We start from the raw sequence: 21545 nt of genomic DNA, 5'->3' as shown, positions 1-21545 counted from the left end.
GGGGGGGGGGACTCGCAGAAAGTACAGGGATAGAATAGGACACGCGAAAAAAGCTGCGGGCGGGTAAAGGTGAGTCGTTATCGTCAGTACATCGTCTCTCTCTCTCTCTCTTTCCTTCTCGCTCTCTCGCTCTTTTTCTCTTTCTCTCTCTCTATCTCGATACATTTTCGAGTGCGGTTACGTGATACTACACCGTGCCCACCGAGTCGAGTGGTAAATGGGCTTGAGGAGGGTCACACGCGGCGCGCGGGGCCGTAGGAAATGGGAGAATAGGGATGAAAATAGTATAGGACGAGGGGACGTGGGTATCGGACGGGGAAGAGGCGATGTGCTCTCCTAGTGGCGCGGAGAAAAGCCGCGCGGTAATCGACGGCAAGTGAATTGGAACAAATGCAGACAGACGTGAGGTGGGCGGCCGCTGGACTTGCTTGATATCGCAACGGCAAGAAATATAGCATAAACCGTAGTATTAATCGAGTCCGTCCGGCCGTCCCTGCCGCCCTGAGACCGCGACGTTCCCTACTTTGTCCGGGCTCGAGACGAATCGATGAAACGCTCGTGGGAATCGAAGAGCGGCGGGCGGGATGAGACGAGAAGGCGATATGGACAGAGGGATGTCGGACGGCAAGCGTATGTGTGGCGAGCTTTCGTCCAGTAAAAGCGTGTGTCTCAACTCGTCTCTCCGTTTATTCCTCGGAATCCCGAAATTATTCGTTATATCGCCCTTGAAAGTTCGCGGGATGTGTTTATGTTCGCCACAATACGCGACAATAATGACACAATAGCCAAATGTACAAGGGAAGTTCGAGCTAACGATGTTTCGGCCGTATAATGTGGGCGCCTGTGCGAGTTATTGTTCATGGGGGCGTCATTTACTTTTCAAAGTACTCGACCATTATATTAGAAGGGAGTAGTGCGCTCGTTCGCGCGCGCGTGCGGCAATCTTGATTTTGGTCTTCGAACGTAATATCCGGCAGTGCTTGTAGACGACGCGAGGAAGTAAAACTAATTTCGTAAATCCTTTAATCTACGCGTGGAAAGCCGTGGCGAGATTAAGGGGAAGCGGACTGAATGGGCGGGCTCCTGGGTGTTTGATGGAATATGATGAACGAGGTACGTAAAACTTGGTTATTGGTATACCGGATCAAATAGAGCAAAAAAAAAGAGGCAACTTCAGTCGGACGCGCCGCAATTAAAGTAGTTGCGAAAGTCACGCCACGTAGTCGGACTGATAACGAGACAGTCGGGAATGTTTCTCAACCCCTTGCTGTCGTAAAGCCGACCATGTAACGTCCGTCTGATAATGAAATTATTTCAATGCGAATCCTGAAAGACATACTTCTTCGCAAACTTATTTGATACGAAGGGAATCGAGATCAAAACTTACTGCCGTATTGTTGCGCCAAGATGGAGGCGAGCACTTGGCCGGGACTGCGCGCACCTCTTGTAGCGGACGAACTCGACACTGGCCCTATTGCGTGATGCGCGTTTTCCTCGTCGTCGCTGCTAGATTGAGCACTAGTTCCGTAACCGCGCCGTTCTCTCCATTCCAGGGACCGCTGACGGCGCAGCCCACGGCCCCCGTTTGCATGACCGCGACCCAAAGTGCCCTCGCTGTCCATCACTGCGGCATCTGCAACAAGTGATAATGTTTAACGCATATTTTAAAACCAAATCAGTAGGAACAATCAGAACCCAACCAAGTTGAGCGGACTCAATCTCTGGGTTGTGCATTTGACGTTCTTGCAATTCTTTATTTGTATTCTTTATTTGTATTCTTATTGTATTCTTTATTTGTATCAGACGAGCTATGTATTCAGCAAATTGATTAATCGTGATTTGACATTGATTTGACTATCTTGATAAGTAACTATAACCAAATGAGTTGTCAAATCGTAGTAATGGATAAGAAGTTTAACTCAACTTTTCTCCCGAGTTGAGTGAACTATACTCTCAGAGTGAATCAGTGAATAGTCATTGATATCAGTTAAGAGTACAGCATTGAGCACTTTCAGTGCTATACTTATAACTGCAATCAGTGTATATTCACTGTTTTTAGTGATGTTTGACTGATTTATTTTAAGAGAGCTACTATCAAAGAGAATAATGTAATATTTCATTAAGTTTTTTCTCTAGGTGATATGTACTGTGATAAACTGTTAATTTAAACAGCGTCTACACTATATTATCTATTGGGAGTACAAATTAGTTCGGTCCGTTTTTTTTGTGGTCAAAAATGCATTTATTTCAGAACAAAATGAATGAACAGATTAATCAAAGTATTGTCCATCGCTGGCTACTACTTTTTCCCACCTCTCAGGCAATTTTCGAATTCCATCTCGAAAAAAATGTCTCGTATTTTGAGGGGATCCAAGTTAGGAGCCAATTTTCGATTTCTGCGAAAGAAGTGAATCGGTGACCTGCCAAATCGTGCTGCATCCGTCGGAACAACCAGTAATCGGAAGGAGCAATGTCCAGCGAATACGGCGGGTGCGGTAAAATATCCCACTTGAGCGTTTCCAAATAATTTTTTACGACTTTTGCGACATGAGGCTGAGCGTTATCATGCAGAAGAATAACTTTGTCATGTCTTTGCTCGTATTCCAGCCGTTTTTCTCGTAATGCACGGCTCAAACGAATCAATTGTTGCGTAACAATGATTCTGCAAGCTCCTCTTGCGTTTGACTCGGATCTTCATCGAGTAATGCCTCCAATTCTTTGTCTTCGAATTTTTTTGGCTGTTCAGAGCGAGGCTTGTCTTCAACGCTGAAATCACCATTCTTGAAACGTCGAAACCATTCCCTACATGATTTATCAGTTGGAGCATTGTCACCATAAACTTCTACAAGCATTCGATGCGCTTCAGCTGCACTTTTCTTCCAATTAAAGCAGAAAACTAAAACCTCCCGCAAATGCTGCTTAGTTAACACAAAATTTGATATATTCAACACAGTAAAAAACAGGGGTTTTGTATGAAACTCAAAGCGATATAAACTGAATATTATTGACAGATGTCTAACCTCTCTGAAACCACCGAAATCACTATGAAACATTCATAACAGCCAGAGCCGTTTTTTGAAAACGGACCGAACTAATTTGTACTCCCAATAACAAAAATTAACGACTTCAACTTAACAATAAAGAAATAATAACTGACAACTAAAGGTGCCAGGAAATATCGGAAAAGGTTAGCCTGTACGGTCAGATCCCAGACACTATAGGCGGTCGCACATCATATGAAACTTCAAGTGGTGAAACTTGCTCACTTATATATCGCCGCGAAGAGAATTTATTTGCGAGTGAGCGACATAGACAGCGCAATTTATCGGTAGCTAAGCCGTGTATACGAACTCTACGTACTGTAACTTATTCTATAATCTTGTGGGAACTGTTGCGATTATTTCTTCCAGTTGAACAAAACGCGCAAACGTTCAATTATCAAAGTCATTAGTTCAATGTAATTATTGTTTAACTTAGTTAAACTTTCATCTAAAGGTAGCATTACTCATATTACGCAATTAGATCAACCTTTCTTGAAAGGTAGTTAGTTGAAAGAACATTATAGCGTGCACATAACTATTGTACATTTCAGTTTCTATAAATGTTTTATCTTCGACTAAACTTTTTAGTTGAAATTTCTGCATCAGACTGTTAAATAGAAATAATTTTTATCCAATTTAACTCTCAATTGTGCAGTTGATTCAAACAAATTTGTTCAATTCAGAGACTTGATTCGTTTTACCCAATCTTTTTTTTCAGTACATCGTTGTCGTTAAGTTTGTCAAGATTGTAGGATGTGTAGGATTTAAATTAATACGTAAGAGATACTTTGAGAATAGACTCAGCATGTGAAAATAATAGTTAATAATAGTAAAATAAAAGTTAACAATAAAACCCATGCGTTATTCTGATTTCCTGGAGAGAGAAACATTGACGGTATAAACAGTCAAAACAGTCAAACAGTGAAATAAATTACAGTATCTTAACTTTTAAGAAGAATTACTGAAACGCGAAACTCAGAAACTCAGATCAAAGTGAATGCAAATTTGTAGGAACTGACTTTATTGTTTTCAAATGCTAATGCACTCCCCGAAGTGTTCCTCGGGATATCAACTTACACCCTTTATTTGCTCACATAAAAAATCTCTCTCCTGCAACTTGACAGACACCCGAAAAATTGCCGGCATAAATCCCAAAACTGATCCCGCAGTCGGACTGCTCGAGAATGCAAGGCAAACGTACTATATTCTATACGAGCTTTTAATATGTCTCCTTGCGCGCTAAGGGATCTTTGGATTTATACGAAAATACCAAATGACGAATCAAGTGCAACACGAAAGTCGTCGCGCGGAATAACAATGATGCCATTACGCGAGGCGCCGATAGTACGTCAACGTCGAATAACAGTAGCTTATTAGGCATTCAGAGCCATTGCTCGGAATCATTCAGAACCGAATGAAATCGAATTGTATACTCGACATTTGCTGATATTCAATGCAGATATTCAGTGCAGATTCCGGCTTGGACGCTGACACGCTTGTTTACGTCTGGGCCACCGGGCGCATTAATAAGCACATATATAAAGAAGATAATGGATGTTTTTGAATCTGATGTCTGGCGACGAAACATTAGAAAATAAATCTTTGCTTTTGACTACTTTACTTTAGTCAGAGCAAAAACGATATTTTATTTTTATAAAAATTTCATATTTTAACCCTTTCACTATCACAATTATTTTCTTTTTAGCTGATTTTTATGATGCTTTGTATTCCTACGTTTCTTGGGGGCTAATTAATAGCAAGTCAGATTTTAAAAATTTAATATGGCAGATCCAATATAGACAGCACTTATTATTATTATAATATTATTATTTATTATTTCTCTTTATATTTTACATATTTTATATATGATTTATTTATTCTTTTTATAAGAGAAAACCAAGAAACTTTATCTCAAAGCAAAAGTTGTAATTCTATGTAGTAAGTAAACAAAATTTTTTGTTTTATTTCAATATTTTTGATTGAAATGCTAAACTTACTAGGATTCAGAATGCATTTTGAATAAATTTGATGCTTAGAATGAACTTATATAAACTAGTGAAATATTTGAAAAAGGTAACATTTATTTGAATACGGTACATATTTGTCTGTATCTACAAAACTGAAAATCGTGTAATTGTTGGTCTAGGGAAATTATTGGTCACGGTATATGTAATGCAATATCACACGTAATTTTTATTTTATCGTTACTTAAATGGCTGTCCAAGCAATTCTAATTCGACCTGAAACAGAACTTTCTCTTCGATCCTGTCTCCCGAATAGACACGTCTATAGATCGATAAGATACTGTGTATAGCAGTGGATAATTGAGTGGTGGATGCCTCTCGAAATTCCCACGGAGACGTCCTCACCCGCCGTTGCTCTCCCTTGATTGCAGGGACCGTTGATTGATGCTCCGAGGGAGAACCGAATAGTGATGTCTTAAGATCACTCACTGTTCCTTGGACTATGAAATTTCAGTTTGGGAACGGTATCACGGATGGAATGGCCGTGTTACGTTTCCGTTCACGCCTTCGTTGCCAAGCGTCGAAGAACGGAATTAACGTTATCCCATGATCGTCATCGTCGGCACGCGAGGATAAGCGCGTAAGGTTGATCGTGTTTGCGCGATTAATAATATTTAATAATCATCCTCTAGATATAAATACGTGATATAAATACGAATCTAATAAAAACAATCTCACTGAAAAACGATTCCGTTTCAATGAAAGAAAATAAATACGATCGTTTACTGACGGCGAGGTCCGATAGGATTGGTCAGGGAATTTGCTCGGCAAATATATGAAAATTGAATGAGATGGAAGTAAATTAAATTTTGTGTCCGCAGCAAACAAAATACGCTAGATTGAGTTTGTAAAGGTACAATTACGATTGTAATACATACGTCGCAAATTTATAATTCGCGCTCAATAAACATCGTCCGATCACGTTTTCATAAAAATGGTTCGCGAATAGAAAAAAAAGGATTTGTTGCAGAATCACGAGCTTTGTTCTGCTGTAATTCGAAATGGCGGGGGCAGAGGGGAAGAGGGCTAAACGCGACGGTTCGCGGCCACGGGCGTATTGGCGCGAACAGCTGAAAATTCGCGACCGTGAAATTTATGGAGAAACGTTCCGACGTGTTAATAAATCCCGAAATCTCTCACGTGGCGAGGTCGGGCGCGGAACAAGCCGCGCTCTGAAAACGCGCCCTCATGCATTGCCAGGCATCTCTCACAGCCACTTTTCTCACTTGGCTCAATAGCGACTAACAGGTCGCATCCTCTACACACGAGGGCACTTTACGATGTTTTGTTTCGTCGGCTCTCCACGTCCTCCTTCGTTCGTGTAAGTGCGTCGAGAATGTGGGCGACTTGTCAAACCGTAAGTGAATCGGAAACCTTCCGCGATGCGTCGGGTTAACGAACAACTCGACGCAAACACAGCCGAGTGGCTCTCCCCGAGCCAAAGCGAAAGGGTCGTGAAGAATACCCTCCTTTCAATCTTCATGATTTTACATTATTAATCGACATGACGTCGACTTTTAACCGAGTAGCACCGAGCCGATTGCAATGACACGTGAAGTGATACTTTATGTCGCTTGTGCCAATTCGATGATTATTATAACCCGCCGTAGGTTCGATCAAATTTTGTCACACAGTGCGACTGAGGGCTCTAACAAACACGTCCGACACGTAGAAGTAAATAATTACATTAGAAAATTGCCTACTTTCAACCCTTTCTCTGTCAGTGACGCATATACGCGCAAAAAAAGTCGTGCCACTTTTCTCCATGACGTGCATATGCGTATTCCAAAAAAAAAATGCTCAATTTCATTCGGTTTGATTGTGGATGGGTTTCCGAAGGTTTTTGGGGGGCGCTAAATTTGAATCTGAAGTCAGATTTTGAAAATTTAAAATGACGGATTCAATATGGCGGACCAAAATTCGTAATTTTCTTAGAATTTTGTGAAAATGGTAATTTATGTTTCCAGGATTACTGGATTTAAAACTGAAGCCAGATTTTTGAAATTTAAAATGGCGGATTCAATGTGACGAATCAAAATTCGTAATTTTCTTAGAATTTTGTGAAAATGGTAATCTATATGTTTCCAGAATTACTGGATTCAAAACTAAAGTCAGATTTTTGAAATTTAAAATGGCGGATTCAATATGGCGGACCAAAGTTCGTAATTTTCTTAGAATTTTGTGAAAATGGTAATCTATATGTTTTCAGAATTACTGGATTCAAAACTAAAGTCAGATTTTTGAAATTTAAAATGGCGGATTCAATATGGCGGACCAAAGTTCGTAATTTTCTTAGAATTTTGTGAAAATGGTAATCTATATGTTTTCAGAATTACTGGATTCAAAACTAAAGTCAGATTTTTGAAATTTAAAATGGCGGATTCAATATGGCGGACCAAAGTTCGTAATTTTCTTAGAATTTTGTGAAAATGGTAATCTATATGTTTTCAGAATTACTGGATTCAAAACTAAAGTCAGATTTTTGAAATTTAAAATGGCGGATTCAATATGGCGGACCAAAGTTCGTAATTTTCTTAGAATTTTGTGAAAATGGTAATCTATATGTTTTCAGAATTACTGGATTCAAAACTAAAGTCAGATTTTTGAAATTTAAAATGGCGGATTCAATATGGTGGACCAAAGTTCGTAATTTTCTTAAAATTTTGTGAAAATGGTAATTTATGTTTCCAGGATTACTGGATTTAAAACTGAAGCCAGATTTTTGAAATTCAAAATGGCGGATTCAATGTAGCGGACCAAATTTGTAATTTTCTTAAAATTTTGTGGAAATGGTAATTTATGTTTCCAGGATTACTGGATTTAAAACTGAAGCCAGATTTTTGAAATTCAAAATGGCGGATTCAATGTAGCGGACCAAATTTGTAATTTTCTTAAAATTTTGTGGAAATGGTAATTTATGTTTCCAGGATTACTGGATTTAAAACTGAAGCCAGATTTTTGAAATTCAAAATGGCGGATTCAATGTAGCGGACCAAATTTGTAATTTTCTTAAAATTTTGTGGAAATGGTAATTTATGTTTCCAGGATTACTGGATTTAAAACTGAAGCCAGATTTTTGAAATTCAAAATGGCGGATTCAATGTAGCGGACCAAATTTGTAATTTTCTTAAAATTTTGTGGAAATGGTAATTTATGTTTCCAGGATTACTGGATTTAAAACTGAAGCCAGAATTTTGAAATTCAAAATGGCGGATTCAATGTGGCAGATCAAAATTCGTAATTTTCTTAGAATTTTGTGAAAATGGTAATCTATATGTTTCAGGATTACTGGATTCAAAACTGAAGTCAGATTTTTGAAATTCAAAATAGCAGATCCAATATGATTATCAAAAATTGTGGGAAAAATTTTGGGATTTTACAAAAGTGACATTGTTTTTTTATAATGCTGAATTCAAATCTGAGAACCTTTAGATACAAATCCAGTAACCCTGAAAACATATAGATTACTATGTTCACAAAATTCCAAGAAGATCTCGAATTTTGGTCCGCTATATTAGATCCGCTATCATAAATTTTCAAAATCTGACTTCAGATTCAAATTTAACGCTCCCAAATACCTTAATTTTATATTCGTTATGCCATTCTAAAAATTTTTATTTTTCGAAACATTTTTAGCACAAAAATGTAACTTTCGCATAACAGCGAAGGGATTAATTACTTTAGCCCACTCCTTAGACCTAGTCTGTCAATATGAAGTAGTTTTGATTTTCTTAATTGTTTTTTTCCTTTCACATACAGAAAAATGTATATTGCATAAATGTTACTTATTTTAAAGGAATACTAAAACTAAAAAATTTACCGATAGAATATTGACATTTTTCTGCAAAGTTTACGTCATATTGGTTGAATTACAAATGCAATGAAAGCACGCGCAAAAATAAATAGGAGGAACATTGCTCAATATATGTGACAAAAACAAAAAAAAGTTTTTTAATGTAAAATCTCAAGCTGTTGATTAGCGTAATATTTACCTAATTCAAAAATTCCGTAGCTTGTACATATCGAAAGTATGAACAGCTCCAAACAGAAAAATTTTGTAGGATATTGTTGTACCTTCACATCTGAATTTAGAAGCTTAATAATATTTGAAAAGTTTGCAGAAAGATTTCTACATACGCGTGATTAGGTTTTCCGCTGAATATGATAAAACAAAGCAATACACATTTACTTAAGTAAATGTATGTATAAAAAATAAGAAAAGGATAGCGTGATTGTGTTAGTGACGATTGTCTTTGCATTATCGACATTGTTCCAGTTCGTTATCGACTTTAGAGCTTTCATTCCTTTAAATATTTCACAAGTTCTTATATGCGCAAATCTATTATAAGTTCTTCATAAGCTCCCAATTTACTCACAAAACGAAGCGTGTCCAGGAATTAAAGATACTAAAAAAACTAAAGATAACTAAAAAACTAAAGATCGACATCCAAGTCGATAGGGAAATGTTTTATGCCACTGTCTTTAACGTGGCCATTGCGTTTTTGTTTAATAGTACGAGAATAGGTTTTGCTTGATTAGTAATAAGTGACCAAAAAAAATTTTAAATGGCTGCGCCGATTCAAAACTTCGTCAAATACCAAAAATCTATTTGGCTTTTTTGCAAAATTAACTTTTTTATAAAACAATTCTCAATCTTATATCAAGTCATCTAATCATCTTATATCTTAATCATCTAATTAACGATATATTCTTGACATTTCGGCGTTCAAATAAAAAAAATATACGGGTATCCCGAAACTACCGCATGCCATTTTAATGGCAGATTTTCTAGAACATTTCAAAACGAAAATTTTCATACAAAAATGTCGAGGCTATAATAGTTTTCAAACGAGGAGCGATTATATTTCATCAATGACAGGGCTGAGATTTCGCGCGCTCAGGCACGCCGAAATGACAAGTGATAAAGGTGCTTCTATAAATTTAGTTCTAAATTTAAATCTAGTTTCGGGATACCCCGTATATTTTTTTTATTTAAACGCCGAAATGTCAAGAATATATCATTAATTAGATGATTAAGATATAAGATGATTAGATGATTTGAGGATTGAGGATTGTTTTATAAAAAAGTTAATTTTGCAAAAAAGCCAAATAGATTTTTGGTATTTGACGGAGTTTTGAATCGGCGCAGCCATTTTAAATTTTTTTTCACTTATTTTACGATATTATAATCATTGTGTAAATTTATAATAACATTGTCATAATATATTTTGCCGCTTTTCTATATTGCATTAGTATATTTTTTATACGAATAATAATTGTAAAACATCTTAAATATGATTCAAGTAAAAATGACATATTTCAACTTAATCTGTCAAAGTGTCGATCAATTATTACCATGAAGATATTCACTATTCTATACGGCGTGTGGCACCTTTATCACTTGTCATTTCGGCGTGTCTGAGCGCGCGAAATCTCAGCCCTGTTATTGGTGAAATATAATCGCTTCTCATTTGAAAACTATTACAGCCTCGACATTTTTGTATAAAAGTTTTCGTTTTAAAATGTTTTAAAGAATCTGCCATTAAAATAGCATGCGGTAGTTTCGGGACACTCTGTATATGTTAAGAAATATTTACTTTTCGAAGAAACATTGATAGTTGAAAACGGCAAGGTTTACTACACCCAGCGAGATTAATACAAATTATGAACATTTATTTATTAAATCATATCAAGTGATTCTTCGAAGTATAAATTAAAGTGGTTAAATTAGCAATCCAAAGTTAAATAAAAACTTAATCGATCAAATAGTGGAACGTTTTTAGGGTGTTTAAAAAACTGGTATTAGCGTAAAAGTTGGTCCTTTCCTTCTTGTTTGAGAATTAACTTGGATTATATTGTTTCAAACAAGGAGGAACTCGAATAAGGCAAAGTTCCATTCATTCAAAATATACGTGCGATATTGAAGTGAGATTCAAGAGACGAGACTTTTTATGCCACGATAGTAAGGAAAAATTTTGCGAAGGAGAGTGTAGTAATGCAACATTGTATACGTTTCAACACTGCGCCGCGCGCTCCGCCTACTTCATAGTTAAGAGAACGGCACTCGTTGTTTTAATAGAAAATTTTTACAAGGGATCGTAAACATGAAGTAGACGACCTTCCAACGTGTGGAAGGGTCTCTTACCGCTATAACTTATGACACACGGCCGATAATAGATCAGGCTTGCACAATATAAAGCGCTTTGCGAAGAGGGTCGCTAAAGGCTTGCTGACTGCGAGGTTGCTGTGACACTGTTATGGTCACACCTATTTCTGCCTTCAACGTAACAGCTCAAGAATGCATAACGCGTTTGCGTAACGTGTTTGTCAGATTTCGTAATGCTCGCGGCGTGTCGCGCTATTCACCGCTCCGTAAATATAAATCAGACTGCACGTGTGCGCCACGTATAACCTCTTAGAAAGGGGTTAAAAATCCTCAGCCGTACGTGTACGTATAACCCGCGCGGAAAGTAGCCTCATAATACCTACCCACACTCGAGAATATAGTGGCGCTCTGACTTTCAGACCACGAATTCAGTCTTAGAGAAAGCATACTATAAAAGGCTTTAAGAGTTTCCCCGTGTTCGTGCGAATTGAGCGGGATTTGCATACCACGTCGCGGCGGGAATTTCACGAGAAATGTGGACCGGGTTTTTAAACGGCATCTAATGAAGGTAACGGTAGACGACATTGTTCAAGTCCGCGCCGAGGCGCCCGCCATCCACCTTCGAGGAATGTAAGAAGGGCATCTGAATGCATGAAACATCGACTGGCGGTCTGTGTAACCAGATATGATTCGAGAAAGACTTTTGCATATTCATCGGGCTCGCACGAAACCCCTGCTCGTCAAGGGGCACGGGGAGAGAGAGGGGGAGCGTAGTTTGAGTCTTAAATATTAGGTACACTCTCAGCGCAGCTTCCCGCCGTGGACCTAGCTCCCGCCTCGATATCATCGTGTCGGATAATTACACGGCCTTAATCTTAACAACGTTTCCGAACAAGCCCATCGCGGCCGCCGGCAGCTTGATTTCGGCGATAGAAATTTGAATGCGCATTAATTACGGGATGTAGCTGCTTATAATTTAAATAACGCACATTGCGTGCGGGAACAAATTTACTTTGTGCCGGGCGCATGGATTCCACGGCGCTTTGCCGTGCTATTTTAGGATGCGCGGAATTGTATCGCGTACGGCGCGCCGAATAGAAGATATTACCCGGTGCATATTTAACGTAACAGACGCTCCTCTGCCGAAAGACTTACAATTATTCATCTTTGATCCTCTATTTAAACATTCTTGTCTCGTAAACTGTGAATAAGAGAGACAGAGGGGAGGGAGAGACAAAGAGAGAGAGAGAGAGAGAGAGAGAGAGAGAGCATTTTTCTGCGTTATAATATGCTTTTTCAACGTATTTCTCCTGAAATGTTATCATTCATTCACGTGTTTGTGGAGACAGGAATGACGTCAGTAAAAACCGATAACAAATACCAGACACCGATATCCTCGTAGAAATTTTTCCAAATATAGCATAGATTCCGATAGCAATATCTAAATTTGCCACAAAATTGGGAGTCTCATTTTTACTCCAACATGAGTTCTCTGTCTATAATTGAAACACGAAAATATTGTGAAAACTTGCTTTCTTCAGTCCAATCACAAAAGTATACATTGGTATATTTTTACGATTGATTATATATTTTTTTACAGTTAAACAGAGAATTCTATTTTTCACCAACTATTTAATTCAATCAAATAAACAACAAAATGTTCAAAAACAGTTTGAATATTTTATTGATTGTAATGAAATTTAAGACGTTAACATATGTTTTATTTGATTCCAATGTAAACTTGAGAGTAGAAAGAATTGAGAAAACTTTAGGTTTTTTCTCACTTAGAAATTACATATTTAAAACCCATTAAACTTCTAATCAGAACCAATAATTACTTGGAGAAATCAGACTGAATTCCAATTAGATCCCAAGAAATTTTCTATGTCTAAGTCTTCGTGTGTCTAAGTCTGTATTAATCTTTCGTGTATATAATATCAAACGAACAAATATTTGATCGCCCGTCAATTTAAATAATCTTCCCATTTATTTAAAAATAGTGCAAATCTCTTTGTGGATTCTTTTGATTGTGCTACTAACTTATAACTGAGGCTTTTCTATACATGTTTGAAAAAAAAAGGTCTGACATGACGTTTTAACGATCGCCTGGTTTTTGCACTTCGTCATCCACTTTGGCATCCTCTTAACATCTAATAAGTAACACTACCCAAGTACCACATGCCGATTTTCTTGAAACTTTGCACACATGTAGTACATCGAATAACATTAGACACGTATTTTTTTATTTTGCCTAACAAGGCATTTTAAAGTTAGAAAATTTAACACTCTATAGCGCAATGATAACTAACGCTACTCCTGAGCGTCATTCTTTTATAGCTTTTACAACATTATTATAATTTCATTGTCTGAATGTTTCTGAAGACACTAATTATGATTTTGACATTAGTTTTGCGAGATTCAAAATGGCGGACCGAAATCGCAGACATTTTAAAGACTTTACTCAAAGTCAGTTTCGAAGAAGTTAGACTCATGATTACGATTATAAACTAATGTCAAAATCATAATTAGCGACTTCAGAAACATTCAGACAATGAAATTATAATAGAGTAATGTCGTAAAAGCTGTAAAAGAATGACGCTCAGGAGGAGCGTTAGTTATCATTGTGCTATAGAGTGTTAAATTTTCGAATGCGTTTTGTAACCTTGTTAGCCAAAATAAAAAAAACACGTGTCTAATGCTTTTCAACGTACTACATGTGTGCAAAGTTTCAAGAAGATCGGCGTGTAGCACTCGGGTAGTGTTACTTGCAAGAGAAATTCAAAAGGGGACCGGATTTGAACGAGTTCAGGCGCGATCGCCGATCGTCCCTCGTGGCGAGCCGAATGGACAGCGCGCGATGAAGAAAATTGCTCGGCGGCGGCCTCCGCGACATTTTGCGGTGCAGAATGTCAATTAAACGGCGTGGCCGATTAACCATAACCGAAACCTCGACAAAGGCTGGAGCGTGCACGGTTTCGCACTCCGGCGGGTTCATCACGCGATAATTTATATGGTAATTCCAGGGACGTAATAAGTCCCCCTCGGCAAACTCCGGCTGCCACTACACACGATCCTCCGGTGCGGCGTCCTGCGTTGACTCCGGCGTGGCGTTCCATCGGGAGGATGGCCTGCCATGTACACATCATTACTAAAAGCGGTCATCGATTCATCGGAGTTCGACCACAAGCCGTGCCCACCGGCCGATTCGCCGCGGTGACGTTGCGCGCGTCGGTGCATAGACGAGTGGACGTGTATGTACACATATATACATATGCGCGCATATGTATACATCTATATGTATATGTATATGTGTACATACGCGTCCATTGTCAAATTTTCCCACCCGTGATCGACCGTGCGGGATTTAATTAACACCATCTCGTTAACTTTCGTCGCGACCTATCGTGCCTGTCGGGCGTTATCTCTCGTAAAGATGAGCTTGGCCGATCAAGCGGGTCGCTCGTATTGGCGAATTAACGACACGCGCTCTTCCTCCCTCGCTGCACGATTCCGTCAATGCGAGATATCGACGTGTCTCAAGTGCGTGCAAAGTGTCGCGATCACGCGAAGGCGCTGTGAGTGCATTCTGTTCGTTCTGGCGTTTGCCGTTAGTTTGCCGCTAAACGGCAACGTTTTGCGTTATTTATCTTTCAAAGGCACTTTTCACGCGAGGAGAACGCAACGTTGACATTTTCGCTCCGTGTTGCAAGAATTCTCAACGATACTATTTTCGTCTGAGCCGAATAAATCTCGCTTTTTCCTCCTTTCTTTCTCCCTGTAGATATGTGCGTGTTTTTTTCTTCTTCACGCGTACATAAATCGAAGTTTATATTTTGTTTTAATTTATAACAATTTGTCAATCCGCTCGGAATTATTTATGGATGACTTGGCTGATAGAAGATGTTTTAAACATATTTCAAAATCTGTCGCGCGATTGATGTTGATTCATGGAGACGAGATAGAAGTTATTAAAAGTGGTGATAATCGATGAGGATGGATGGCATTATAACATTACAGTGAAGCGGTTTACTCATAAATTTTGTTTGCCCTGGCAAAATCGAAAAACCGCGAGGCATCGGCCGGGCGTGAATATATTGACGCGAATGTGGCTCCGGCGTCAGAACACTATTTATTTTCCCGGAAATTTTTATCACGCTGAACGCGTTAGTATCGAATACCCGTCACGCGTATGCAGACAAATTATAGATGTATCACCGTGAGAGTGTATTTTTGTTCGTTCATTGTTGCCGCAAATATAACACAGTATCTGAATGTTATGTTTTTCGCATTCTGTTTTATTTTAGACAAATTTTCATTCGTGCAATTTACGTAACGATCATGGCATTATTACTTTATTCTTATCCATGAAATCCGTAAGATCTGTATTAAGGAGGTGCCAAAGTGAGTGATGAACTCTAAAAGTGTCAATAGCGTAGATACGATCATCGCTAACAAGATCACGCTATCCTGTTTGTATTTCTTGTACACGCAAAAAAATGACTTAGCTAAACCGCGGTAGCTGATTTAAACTTATACTGCAATTCTAAGCAGAATCGTAAGTCTCGTAACTTGTTCTCGTGAAATTCGTAAGAATTTATGAGTAGATTTACAATTTTATGCAATATCATATGTCGTACAATCATTTATAAATATCGTAAATTACATGAAATCGTAGATATTTACGAGTAATTGTACGACATATAATATTGCATAGAATTGTAAATTTACTCATAAGTTCTTACGTATTTTACGAGAACAAGTTACGAGACTTACGATTCTGTTTAGAATTGCAGCATTAGTTAAAAGGCTAATCGTTTAGCTGTCACTGCTAAGAATTGGCTATGACAGCTAAAATGCATTCGCTATAAAATACAAATATATTAAGTGACGTTAAAAATGCACATTTTTTCAAGTAGCTAAGAAAATGGCAATTATTCCTACATTTTTATCGTATGCATATATTAAAGAAGTTTACTGCACAGCTACAATCATTTGCTACAGTCATTTGTTTCTAACAGCTAATATTTCTCGCTGTAGCGCCTAAGTTTAAACAGCGAATAAATTTAGCTTCGATAATATCGACTAGCTGTCCCTTTTTCAGTCACACATTTTATCTATCACAGCTATTTTTTAGCTAATTTTGTGTGTGTGTACACATAGATTTTATATAAGTGTGTCTCCTACTTTATTTTACTATACACTGAAAAACGTAAATATGCACGCATATAGAAATATTTCGGCAAACTTTTCGTACATTTTCAAGCTCTTGAATGTAGTTGTAAAGGTATAGCAATATTCTTTGAAAGGACGATGAGTAAAATAGGTCGACATTAGCCAAAAAAGTCTAACGTAAGTTATACATGTAATCTTACGTTCTTCAGGTTGCTAAACGGTGCACCGAAAAAAAACAATTGAATCGACAATATCGACAGCCTAAACCTTTCAAGGAAATATATAATCTATTAAACGAATTACGCAACAATAATGCATTGAACTATTAAACTGTTGAGTAATATTGAACAAATTAGTTGCGTTAATATAGTTACTGACCAAATCGCAATCATTGAATTAATTGATAATTCAATCACAGCAACCATATAATTCGTTTAATCAACTAAACGTTTGCTTGAGCAAAATTTATTCCTTCACGCAAAGTCTCATTAACTCAACTACTTTTACCTTAGTGTATTTTTATTTATCTAAACTATGGAAAAGTAAATAAAATTCACTTTAAAGGACTCGAAATACGTCACTATTAATAATTCGGTTAGTTTGTGAAAAAAAGTTATAAAATCTTATGCTATATAATTAAATAGTTGGGACAAAATTGTTACTGACCGAATTACTATCAAAAAAAGCTTATTTCGATTCCTGTAAAGTCAATTTTTACTACTTTCCCACGAGTTTAGACGGATAAAAATACTATAAGCTGCAGGACTTGTGTATTAGGCAAAGATTATGCTAATTAACAGCTTGGAATATCAATTTAACAATTTTTATTTTCTTTTTTATCACGTATTATGTAACGCTCTAATTAATTCTTGCTCATAAATTTATTGTGCAAAAGCATTTGCAATTATATATAACTAATACTTTATCAGCTTTACAGAAAAAAATTTTGTTGTATCATGTGAGATATTCAGATTTCAATATGCGCGTTTCGATCTAGAGATAGATGTGAAGTATTCAGTTAAATCATGATATATACGAAATTACATTTGTGATCGCGATTCAATTAAAATCACATCTAATTCTAAATTCAAATCTGAATATCTCACTTAAAACAAGCTAAAAATAATCACTATTAATACGGAAGTTTAAAATAACTATTAATACGGAATTTGAGTTTGGAATTAGGTGTGAATTTTTCTCAGTCGAATCACAATATTTACAAAAGTAATGTCGCTTATATCTTATGATTTAATTAGAAACCTCATATCTAATTGTGAATTTAAATATATCTCACGTGATACAAGTTTCTTGAAACGACTGTTAATGCGAGCTTTAATACAGCATAAACGGAGATTGACTCATTAACAATTGAATTTCTTGTATCGTGGCAAAAATTCTTGCGTTGGAAAATCGATGACACATTTGTCATCGTGAATAACAGCGCATGAAACGGAAAACAACGCTCGTATGGCTCCATCGACGTGAAAGGCGGAGAAGGTAATGTGCTACGAATAAGAGGAAGGGTAACGATTTCCGTTTAATTTACTTCGAAAGAGAGCTCCCACGTGTCATAGACCGAATGCTATCGAAAGTTCAAAGTAGCAGTCGATAGAAAGCAAACGAGGTCCATCGTCACGCCGTTTATAGACTCGCCTCGTTCGAGATCAGAGAAGGAAGGCATCGGCTCTTAACGACTGTTCCATCCGATTGCAGTGATTACAAAGTCGATTGTTAGCGACTCTTTGAGGCTCAATTATTCTTGGTAATGACTCTTCTATTTAATCACAGATACATGTACGTAGCTGTGCGGCTCTGTACACTGCGATCTCAAAAGCGCACTTCAGAATTGAAATACGGAAGTATCGGGGCCATTGGCGCGAGTACAATCTTGAACCGTGAGATCTTATTTCCGAGGGAAAGAGCATTGCTCGTTTTGTTATGTGTTAGGAAAATATCTAATGAATACATATATATTGTGTATAAATAAATAATGTATAAATATATAGGATGTCCTGCCGCATTATCTCTTAACCCGTAACAGGTACGATGCCTTTTTAGTCAAGCTATAGATACAGTGGAGTCCGGCGGACCCCAATAAATTTTTGCTATTTTTAACATGATAATAAAAGGTAGGAAGAAAAACGCTTTATAGTTCGAAAATAATACTTTACGAATATTATATTACAATTAGACATATATAATAACAGTCTCCGTTTTTCAGTAATCTAAAAGAAAATGTTAACTGATTATAAAATGAACACAATGTGGACAGTGTTGAAATAAAATATACTGAAAGACAAATAATCGGAAAAAGAAAAAAATTTATGTTTTAATCTAAATCCACAAATTATAGATTATATAAAAAATATAAGCAAGTATTGTTAAATTAAATACAATATTAAAATCTTAGAGAGTTTTTAGATGCAATCGTTACAGATAGTGCTTGCACATTTGGTGCATACTGATTCATTGCATCTAATATATACTTTTTTGGACTTCATATCTTTACTTCTAGGACATTTATTACATCTTACTCTGGATGGCAAAATAATTTTAGACCTTTCAGTTTCTTCAATTTTTAAAATAGATGAAATTATTAAACGCAATAGCTTATGAATATATTGAGTTGTAAGACGTCTCTTAAGTTCAGGTTCTATTAACTGAAAGGCAAGAGCTTTTACTCTTTTGCGTGAAGAATGAGTCATATTGAGTTGAAGATTAAGAAAATTATTTTCATAAAAGTAACGTTAACGGTACAATGGGGTCACTGTGACCCCAGACGAAAAACTGTAAATAATTCACAGCTACTTACAAATAACTCGATGATCTTTTTCTTTTATCACATTGAAAACTCTTACTCGAAAGGTACTGAAGATATTAGCGCCATACAGTGGATAGTTTAGGAATTATCACGAAAATAAAATTAGTTGGGGTCCCTGGGATCCCATTGTACCTGTTACGGGTTAAGGACAGATTCCTGAGATAATTTGAAGAAAAAAATCCTAATGCAAAAATGTCGAGGCTATAATACTTTTCAAATTATAAACGATTAAAGTTGACCAATTATATTGGCTAAAGTACGCGCGCTCAGGTATAACACACAATGGTAAAGGTGCATGCACATAAGTGAGAATTTGCATTAGATATGAAATTACTTGCAAATCTCTGAAAGAAACGTCAAATGTGTGACAGCTTATTGATTCTCATAAATGTATTGTGTGATATTTTATTCATAACATTTTGACGAAATTGTTATTATTTGCGATATATTTATTTAAATAAAATATGTTTATTTAAATAGATAGAAAATGCAGATTATTATTACATATTATTATTACGTTGTTGTATGTGTGGAACTTCCGTATCAATATTTGGAAAAAGGACGACATGTGCATGTACCGTTGTGTGTTGTATCGTACTTGAGCGCGCGTACTTTAGCCAATATAATTAGTTAACTTTAATCGTTTATAATTTGAAAAGTATTATAGCCTCGCCATTTTTGCATGAGGATTTTTTATTCAAATTACCTCAGGAATCCGCCCTTAAAAGATAATGCGGTAGTGGCGGAACATCCTGTATATTGAAGTGGTAACTTTCCAAATCAACAACTTGTATATGTCTATGATTTTATTATAAAATAAAACTTCCGTCCCTCTCTCCCTCTTTCCCTCTCTCTCTTCTTCTCTCTTTTTTTCTCCTTTCCTTCTTCTCCCCTTGCTCTCTCTCTCTCTCTTCTCTTTCTTTCCTACTTCCCGGTTTCTCTCTCCCTTTGTATCGCCTCTGTCTGAAATATTGCAACAAAGAAAACATTTGACTTAGCATATTTCTGTCCTTCAATTTTGTTATTGGCTGTCCCGTAAAAATATAAGATAATCACATAGAATAGATTGCGCATTGCGCAAAGAGCATGAAATCAGCATCAGTAAAAGGCAAAGAGAGAAAGATTCTTTCCTTGTTTAATTGTCTAGTTGAGGGGAAGAACGAAGGAGAAGAAGCGACCACATTGTCAATGTATGATTTTACCTTTTTCCACTATATTCTTTTGTTTCTCTGTTTAGTATGTGTCTTTTGTTTCTGCTACATTGCTCCCCTCTACGTATTAATAGTTGTCGCATAGAACTTCTCATGTGAGATTTTTATTTAGAATTAGATACACATTTTTTAATTGAATTATGATACATGTAACATTTATCGTGATTTAATTAATCGTGATTTAATTAAATTAAAATTCAAATCTGAATTCATATCTCACTTAAGATGAGTTTCAAGTAATAAATATTAGTACCCAAGTAATAACTATTAGACCCTGAAGATGATAGGAAAAGCATATCTCTGTCCTTTGATTTCGTTATCAGCCATGTTATAAGAGTGCGCAGTTTATTCTATAAATCTATTAATAAAAAATATACAGTCTCTTTCTCTCTCCCTCTCCCGTGATTTAATTAAATTAAAATTCAAATCTGAATTCATATCTCACTTAAGATGAGTTTCAAGTAATAACTATTAGTACCCAAATAATAACTATTAGACCCTGAAGATGATAGGAAAAGCATATCTCTGTCCTTTGATTTCGTTATCAGCCATGTTATAAGAGTGCGCAGTTTATTCTATAAATCTATTAATAAAAAATATATAGTCTCTTTCTCTCTCCCTCTCCCGTGATTTAATTAAATTAAAATTCAAATCTGAATTCATATCTCATTTAAGATGAGTTTCAAGTAATAACTATTAGTACCCAAGTAATAACTATTAGACCCTGAAGATGATAGGAAAAGCATATCTCTGTCCTTTGATTTCGTTATCAGCCATGTTATAAGAGTGCGCAGTTTATTCTATAAATCTATTAATAAAAAATATATAGTCTCTTTCTCTCTCCCTCTCCCGTGATTTAATTAAATTAAAATTCAAATCTGAATTCATATCTCATTTAAGATGAGTTTCAAGTAATAACTATTAGTACCCAAGTAATAACTATTAGACCCTGAAGATGATAGGAAAAGCATATCTCTGTCCTTTGATTTCGTTATCAGCCATGTTATAAGAGTGCGCAGTTTATTCTATAAATCTATTAATAAAAAATATATAGTCTCTTTCTCTCTCCCTCTCCCGTGATTTAATTAAATTAAAATTCAAATCTGAATTCATATCTCATTTAAGATGAGTTTCAAGTAATAACTATTAGTACCCAAGTAATAACTATTA

General features: G+C 36.5%; 1 protein-coding gene across 3 annotated transcripts in view; it reads right to left on the bottom strand.

The window, feature by feature from the left end:
- LOC116845687 (abl interactor 1-like) overlaps window positions 1-21545 on the bottom strand; it is a 556408-nt gene that overhangs the window by 84816 nt on the left and 450047 nt on the right. For all 3 annotated transcript variants that reach the window (XM_032818689.1, XM_032818691.1, XM_032818690.1), the window contains one exon: window positions 1388-1633. In XM_032818689.1, coding sequence (XP_032674580.1) covers window positions 1388-1622 — 235 coding nt within the window. In that variant the 5' untranslated portion in view covers window positions 1623-1633. The remainder of the gene's footprint in view (window positions 1-1387; window positions 1634-21545) is intronic.

Source organism: Odontomachus brunneus, unplaced genomic scaffold (assembly GCF_010583005.1).
Source record: "Odontomachus brunneus isolate Ranch 3 - 2012 unplaced genomic scaffold, Obru_v1 Obru_scaffold_056, whole genome shotgun sequence".
Classification (NCBI taxonomy): domain Eukaryota; kingdom Metazoa; phylum Arthropoda; class Insecta; order Hymenoptera; family Formicidae; genus Odontomachus; species Odontomachus brunneus.
The sequence above is the reverse complement of the archived record's forward strand: the minus strand, read 5'-3'. Positions and strand labels throughout refer to the sequence as shown.